This window comes from Trichechus manatus, unplaced genomic scaffold (assembly GCF_000243295.1).
Source record: "Trichechus manatus latirostris isolate Lorelei unplaced genomic scaffold, TriManLat1.0 scaffold00055, whole genome shotgun sequence".
Classification (NCBI taxonomy): Eukaryota; Metazoa; Chordata; class Mammalia; order Sirenia; family Trichechidae; genus Trichechus; species Trichechus manatus.
The window spans coordinates 943,603-952,047 of record NW_004443991.1 but is presented as its reverse complement, the minus strand read 5'-3'; the positions used below and the strand labels follow the sequence as shown (position 1 = coordinate 952,047).

The 8,445-nt window shown below is 44.3% G+C and overlaps 1 protein-coding gene across 1 annotated transcript in view; it reads right to left on the bottom strand.

The window, feature by feature from the left end:
• LOC101349294 (cell cycle control protein 50C-like) overlaps nt 1-4,410 on the bottom strand; it is a 36,050-nt gene extending 31,640 nt beyond the window's left edge. The window contains 1 exon segment of the mRNA XM_004378163.1: nt 4,219-4,410. Within this exon segment, the coding sequence (XP_004378220.1) occupies nt 4,219-4,410 (192 nt within the window).
• Nucleotides 4,411-8,445: the final 4,035 nt, after the last annotated feature.

Below are 8,445 nucleotides of genomic sequence, written 5' to 3'. Positions count from 1 at the left end.
AAAAGGGGGAAAAGAAAACAAAACAAATTAAAAAAAAAAAGAACAAGAAAGGCCCCCCCAAAAAACAGAAAAAAAAAAAAAACCCAACAAAAAAAGAAATGTCCTCAGGGATCCCTCTGCACGTCTGTAGAAGCTGAAGTGGTGGGGGGGGTTCCGTGCCACGCAGCTCTGCCTGGCCAGAAAGGGCTCCCAACTCAAGAAAAGGAAAAGAAAACAAACGAAGAATTCAAAACGAACAAATGAAAAAAAGCCCCGGGATCCCAGCAGCACAGTAGCCCAGACTGGAAAGCGGCTCCACACTCGAATGGCGCTCCACAGCCCTTCAGGAAGAAGCAAAGATGGCGCACGGAGCCTGGCCCTCGAGCAAAAGGAGGGGGAGGCGGCGAGAGGCAAGTGAGAAATCAACAGAAGCAGAAAAAAAAAAAGCAACACCAGCAGCCAACAAATGGCACTCAGAGAGCCAGCTAGTGCAGGCTGGTGTTTCTGGACAGGAGACCGTGTCCGCGGAAAGCAGAGGAGGCTGAGTGTGGGTGAAGAAGGGTAGAGAGTGGGAAAGTGTATATGCCAAATTGCCGGCGCTCTGCAGCCCCTCAGGAAGAAGCAAAGATGGTGCATGGAGCCAGGCACTTGAGTGAAAGGAGGGGTAGGTGGCGAGAGGCAAGTGAGAAATCAACAGAAGCAGAAAAAAAAAAGCAACACTAGCAGCCAACAAATGGCACTCAGAGAGGCAGCTAGCACGGGCTGGTGTTTCTAGACAAAAGGCTGTGTCTGCGGGAAGCGGAGGGGGCCGAGTATGGGTGAAGAAGGGTAGAGAGTGGGAAAGCGTATATCCCAAATTGCCGGTGCTCTGCAGCCCCTCAGGAAGAAGCAAAGATGGCGCACAGAGCGAGGCACTTGAGTGAAAGGAGGGGGAGATGGCGAGAGGCAAGGAAGAAATCAAAAGAAGCAGAAAAAAACAACACCAGCAGCCAACAAATGGCACCCAGAGAGCCGCCCGCTTGGGTGTGTGGAATCCAAGCAGCCGGCGCTTCCCGGTCAAGAGACTGTGGCCGCGGGAAGCAGAGGAGGCCAAGCTGGGGTGAAGAGGTGTGGGTGGTGGGAAAGCGCACACCGCAAATTATTGGTTGTTTTGTCTCCCGCTGGATGCTCCGTGAGGCTGCTTTCTCGTACCCCCGTTTGCTGGTCTCCGATAGGAGTCCAATATGGTGGATCTGTGCTGCGTTAGCTAGTAGGGGACCTCTGCATGAAACTCTTCTCGCTCTCTGTTCTCTGTCAGTTTTCTCACTCCATTTGGTGCTTGGCTGAGTGCTTTATCTCTTCATTTGGTGTTTTAGGGTTTCAGGATTGTTGTATTCTCTGTTCGGCTTAGTTTTTCGGATCTTTGCTGTGGAGGGATGGCGTGGTGCTTCTACCTAGAGTGCCATTTTTCCCAGTTCTAAATATTCTGATGAGGAAAATGTTACTTTGATCTACTGCCTACATCTACAGCAACAATCTCCAGGTTGCTGCTCGAATGGCCTTGTAAACCCAAAGGTATAAAGTGAGGGCCAATATCATAGCATTTTGGAGAGGGAGGAATTCTCTTCCTTGCTTAAAGTGAACTGAAAAGAGGACACTTCCTTGCTGTGGCTCAGGGCTAAGTGAGAAGAGGAGAGGCCAGCTCAGAATGCTTTTCTGTTAGGCTGTGCTTGCTCAGGCTGGCCTGGAGTGTGTACTTCATCTTATGCTCAATATAACAAAACATTTCCATGTGGAAAAGGTACTCTTGGGGTGAAAAACCAAAACATGAGGATCCAGAAAGTCAGTCTTTCTTCTGTGGTGAAGAGGCAGCTGTCCCATCACCACCAGATGCTGGCACATACACCTACTTTCCAGGCCGCCAGTGGGTGAGCCACGTCTCCGTTTGTCCCAATCAGTGAGAAGCCAGCTAAGAGAAGGCTGATGGGGGCCGCTGCAGGGAGCTCTGTCCCAGCTCTTTCTTCAATGCCTAATGATCCTGGAATTCTGGCCAACCCACTCTGCTACCTTCTTGCTCCTCTTTCAAAGAAGGTGATGAACTCTTAAGACACATAATGCAGAATTTTGGAGTCAGAGAAGGCTGGGAAGCTGATTAGGTACCATGCTCATCTTTGGGTAAGGCTAAGCAAATGAAATCTCTAATTCTGAAAGCGCTTCAGCAGAGCGGGTTCAGCCATTTTGTCATTAGGAGATATTTCCTTACACGTCCACACTCGCCCTGTCCTGCACAGTAAGCCTGCTTCCTCTTACTCTCTTTTCAGTGAGGAGAGACAGCAGCATCAGAGTCCTTCACATAATGGAAGCATTTAAACGACTCCTTGGTCTGAAAAAATTCCCAATTCTTTCTTTGTATTTAATCTTTCATTGTAAATTTTACATTTCAGGATCAGTTTCCTGTTTATTTTCATGAAATCCTTCAAATCTCCCCCAGCCACTCCTCAACAAGCAGATAAGATGTATTTTAGTAATACCAAGTAGTTTCCATAGTAGCAAGACCTCTGTACTCCTTTCTTCCTCCTCCATATTTAGAAAAAAAAACACAGAGGGTAGGTCATCCTATAGGTCATCTGCTAGGCAATCCTTTCCCCTATGAACAAGGCTTTAAGAGGCTTCCTGAAGACCAAAATGTTGCTCACATTCTCCCTGAAATTCAATTACTACAATTCAATCTTTAGAATTAGGAACCTCTTGAAAGGTTGGCAGATAAAGTACATCCAGAGGCAGCTCGGAAGGAAGGCCTGGAGATCTACTTCTAAAAGATAACAGCCATTGAAAACCCTATGGAGTGCAGTTCTACTCTGAAACACATGGGGTTCCCATGAACTATAATCGACTCAAGGGCAACTGGTTTGGTCTTTCACATTCAGTTGTCCCTGGAATGACTAATATATTGACCTGGAATGTCATTTATACTATAATGTGAATCTGTTAACTTATTAGCAGAATCCTTTTGAGAGCAGAGTATAATTAATGAGAGGGAGGAAGAAGAGACTGGTGTTCTATTATGGAGAAGAAGAGGGTTTACAAGGTAGACTGGGAGACTCACAAGGACTTATAAGCATTTAATTCCTGGAGAGATAAGCTGCCAGGGGATGGGAGAGGAGAGCAGAAGTGGCAGAAAATATAAGTGGAGAGATAGTAGAGCGGGGAGCATTGTGAGGAGGGGTGGGACCTGAAATGACATCTTAGTCTTTGAGGTCCTCACTATTTGCCTTAACCCATTTATTCAGTAAGCATGGGCTGGGCAACGTACAAGGAAGGGGTTGGGAAGTTGGTGAATAAGCTTTCTGCTGTTACCACACAGTATCTTAAACCAATTCTATCATTAACTTATCGAGGGCAGCAATCAACTCTTACTCATAGAATTCTTAGCACATTCAGATACTCATAACTATTACATGCCACTAGCTTTGTGGGGAGATGAAACAGATCAGTTTTCTGTGGCTGCCTTCAGAGGGGAGGTCCAGCTTGGCCTGGGATGCCCAGTAATCTGCTCAGAGCTGATTTAGATGGAACATTTATCTAATTCATTAGATTGCATATGGGCATGGCTGATCTAATTCTCATCTTCCCACTCCAGATCAGCTTCTTGAATTCTCGTCCTCCAACAGCTTGTTAATCAATTGGCAAAAGGCTTGTGCCTGAGGGGAGTACCCTTAGCTTCAGTTGTTCTCACTGTCAGTAGAAACTGGTGTGTTTTGCTAAGTATCCATACTAGAAAGACTTGGGTTCTTGCCTTTCCTAAATTAACGATGTCAGAAGAAGTTCATTTCCAAAAAGAAACACACAATGCTTGAAAGCGGGCAAAATTGAAGACCTATATCTTTGACCCGTCTCACCTTTTTAGCAATATGATTCGTGGGCGCCTGGCAATTATTTAGCCTTGCCTCCCCAACTCCCACCTCTATAAGTCGCTAACTCAGTCCTCTGCCAGCATAAAAGCTTCTGACTTTACCAGGCCCTTGTACACAGTCATGACCAGCATGAGAGTGACTGTCCTGGAGAGCAGTCAGGATTAACAAAGCCACCACACACAGGCCCTGTCACCATCTGCAGCCACGCCTGCCGGCTGAAAGAGGGATATTCCAGTCTTACCTCGTTCCCTATTGAGGGCTTTGCTCTCAAACTGACCACTCCCATTTACAGTCCCAAAGCTGAAAATTCTTAGAAACTGCATTAAAAATGTAAGAGGAGACAAACCTCTATTTCCTTGACATTCTTTGCAGACAATATGAGGATGATACCCAGGCCAAGGCATACTAATCCTACGGCAAAAAAGGCAGAGAGGACACCAGGGACCCAGAGATGCAGCCGGCAGGCGGGCAACTGTTGCTGCTTCACAGCAGTGTTGTCTGGCAACCTGGACAGGCCATCCTGGGGTCTCATCTCCATTCTGGTCCTGTAGGTGACTAAAAAGATGCACCTTTGGGACATGCAGAACATTACTACTTATAGTAATACCACATAATGTTCATATTAAAATTATTAAAAATTACACGAACCTTCCTTTGCAGTTGCAAAGTCTTTCTGCTTCCTGGAATTATTTATTAACCAGATCTGGTGTTCAGCTCGAGCACAGCCCTCTTCAATCAGCCATTTCTAGGTATATTTTCCTTAGGCTCAAAAAGACTGTTTTGCTAAAATGCCATGCCTTGGAGGAAAAGTCCCTGGCAAGGCCTGTAAAAACCTATGCCTGGTGACACTGGGAAGCAGTTACAATGGACTATTTCTGGGATATGGTGACCAATTCAAGGCAAGCCCTTCCTGAAAGGGGGAAAGTGGGTATATCTTTAAGAATTTGCCTAAATCCTTGGAGAGTCATTCAAAAGAAAAAAAAAAAGAAAAAAAAAGTGGGCTGTTAGCTTTTTCTTCTGAATGTGGCTGCTGTCTAACATGAATACAGGCTACGCTGGAAGAATACTCTAAGATTACAACTCACTTGGCTATGTGTGGTGATGAGGAAGGAAGAAGCAAACAGGGAACCGCAGAACACAGATGTCTAATCTCAGCAGCTTCTAATTTGTCATCCAGAAGACTAGCAGAACATGTAGAATAAAACCCTGTCTTCCTAACCTTTCCCCAAGGAAAGTATCCCAAAGGAGACAAGAGAAAGGCAGGGGAAGATAGATTGATCAGATGGTCTACAATGAAACACAGTAATATTGGTTTGATTTGGGGTTTTTCAGGTGTCAGAAATCCACTAACAACATTTTCATCAAGCTATTCATAATTACTTCCTCTTTGTTAAGAACTGGCATTTAGGAAGTAGAACCAGGACTTTCTGAATAAGGCAGCATGTTGGTTTCCAAGCTTCCCTTATTATTAACGTCAGGTAGAGAAGCCACACTGGACTACTCACGTAAGGCAATGACTTCGGCAAATGCACCTAGTTTTAAAAAATAGAAAATAGATGCAAATACTTACAGGAGGTTTCTGTTTCAAAGTCAAAGATGCTCACTTGCAAAATAGAAGAAAAGGCAAAACATGCAAAATGGAAGAAAAGGCAAAATATCAACAGGCAATGTTCAGCATGCCATTTGAATCTGGCTTGGAGGTGGTGACTAGCGTGGCTGTTGGTGCTTGGCAGCCTTGAATGAGAAGGCAGCAAACACTTCTATTCATGTCTATTATTTGTTTTACTAAATAAATATGGGCAAGAGCTTGGGTATAAAAGGCAGTGACAGGCTATGAGATTAGACTACATGTGCAGGATTGGCCTACAAAACATGAAGTGTGTTTGTGATCTGGGTATTTTTTCCAACATTGGGTAAGGTTACCATGTACTAGACAGATGACACCTAGCCGAAGGGTCATTCCAATAATACCAATAAGAACAACAGTATTTCCTAGGCTTTTTGTAAAACAATAAAACCAAACTAACCACAATTCTAAACTAAAATGATCTTCACAGGTAGTAAGTAAAAACATTTCTGGGAAACATTCTTGAGAGATAGCCACATACTAAGCATCTTAAAGGTGTTTTTATATTTACCCTATTTCTCTTCCAACTAAATCTACTTCAAGCATGCAAATATAACTTCATACACTCTGCTTTTCAGTATTTCTAGAACAGGGTTTCTCAACCTCAGCTCTATTGACATTTTGGGTCTGGTAATTCCTTCTTGTTGGGGGTTGTCCTATAGGACTGTAAGATGTTTAGTAGGATCCTAGCCTCCACTCACTAGATGCAAGTAGCAACCTGCTGACTACATGCCAGTAGTAGCCCTCCAGCATGGCATCCAAACATGTCTCCAGATGTTGCAGAAGTCCCTTGGGGAGCAATTCGCCCCTCTATGCTCCTTGCGGGCACCCCCTCCCGTTGAGAACCACTGTTCCAGACTGATACTGATATGACTGTTTGTTAGCATTTAGCAGCTGTTGTGTCATGAGATCAACAGAAATTTCTGAGAGGGTTTTTTTAAGTCCTCGTCTTCATTTCTCTTTACTCACTGTGTAGATAGCCTCCTCAGGAATTACCAGACATTTTGGATATATGGGATGGTCTCATGTTTCACTACCTCTATTAACTGCTGGGGTGCACAAGTGCTAAATGGGTATCAAATAAGGGAGTGGTTATGTACGTGCAGGTACACTCACACGCATACATAGTTCTATACACATAATGCTTATCATGTTCTCATTTTTTGGTTTTGCAAGTCAATAGCAGCTTGGTGGGTGGGTCTGAATTCTGACAGCACTGACTGTAATGCCTCGATTTGGAAATCTGTCCTCTTACACAATCGTGCTTGATGGTTTTCCAGATTAACCGAAAACATGTCACTTGACGGAAAGTTAAATGCCTGTATTTGGGAGGTATGTGATCCATTTTCTTTCTTACCATTGGCCAAGAATATTTCACATATTAAGGATAAAGTCTGGCTATAACTTGAATAAAATTTCATTTTGTATTGGTGTTATGGATTGAATTGTGTCCCCCCAAAAGTTATGTTGAAACCCTAACCCCTGTACCTAGGAATGTGATCTTGTTTGGAAATAGGGTTTTCTTTTGCTATACTCATGAGGCCACAGCAGAGTAGGGTAGGTCCTGAACCTCATCACTTCTCAGTGGGGTCTTACAGAAAAAGCAGAATAGATACAGACACACATGGGGAGGACAGATGCCACATGAGGATTGTCTGTAAGCAAAGTTAGCCTAGGGTCGCTGGCAGTACCAGAAACTAGGAGAGGGACCCTCAGAGAGACTTGACATGGCTGAGACCCTAATTTTGACTTTTAGCCCCTAGAACTTTGAGAAAATAGATATCTGTTCTTTAAAGCCACCCATTTGTGGTATCTTTCATTACAGCAGCACTAGGTAACTACGGCAAGTGGGTTGGTTTGTTTTTTCTCCTCTAACTTGTTGGGTTCAAGTCAGGGTCCTGGAGAACAGAACCCACTCCTCTTTCCTCAGCAAGCCCCTCTGTGTGGCCTCCAGCCCTCAGGGTGCACCAGCGCAAGGCAAGGCCCTGGTGCGCAGGAGCGTGCGATTGGCTGGAGTTTGATTTGCTAGCCTGCCAGGCTTGTTTTAAGTTCTGCAATCAAGATTTGAATGTGTAATTTTACTTACCAGTATTGGCATCTGTTTGCTTTATAACCTCTTGTTTGCTGTACACGTCTGAGTCCCCAAACAGGCGACTGTGGGGTCCTGAAGGGAACATGGGAGGCCTAGGTTTGAAGGAGGCCTGCTACTTAAACTAGTGTGTGTCCTCTGAGATTCAGCTGCATCGTCTGCAAAATGTGGGTAATGATACTTTTCCTACAGGACTATCTCAAGGATGAAATGCGATAAGACTATGGAAGTGAGAACCCTAAGCAGTGAATGGCACACAGTGGGTAACTGACAAATGTTATTTAAACAAGTAAAAATGGAAGTAAATTTGAGCAATAAAATAAAAACCAATAGTGTTGGATTGTAACACATAGAATAAAATATCTATGAGTCCATACTTACGTAAATGAGTAACTGAATAAACAAATAAGTGGGGGAAAGGGACAGCTGTTTCCTACAGAAGAATTCCTACTAACAAGTGTAGAAGGAATAACAGAAATAGAAAAATCACCACAGTAATAACTAATTCAGGCAAGATCCACTCATGGTTGCTAAAATCAGTGGGTGAAAATTTGAGGAGAAGCAGGTTATCTCCATAGCCTAAGGTGTCTCCCCTGTATTAGTTTCCTAGGGCTGTAGCCACAAGGACCACAAATCAGGTGACGTAAAACAGCAGAAATGTATTCTTTCACAGTTCTGGAGGCAAGAAGTCTGAAGTCAGAGTGTCAGCAGCGTTCATTCCTTCTGAGGCTCTGAGGGAGTCTGTTTGTGCCTCTCTCCTAGCTTCTGAGAGCCTCAGGCACTTCTGGCTTGTAGATGCATCTTTCCAATCTCTGCCTCTTTCTTCACACGGCTTACCCGTGTGTCTGTCTGCCTGT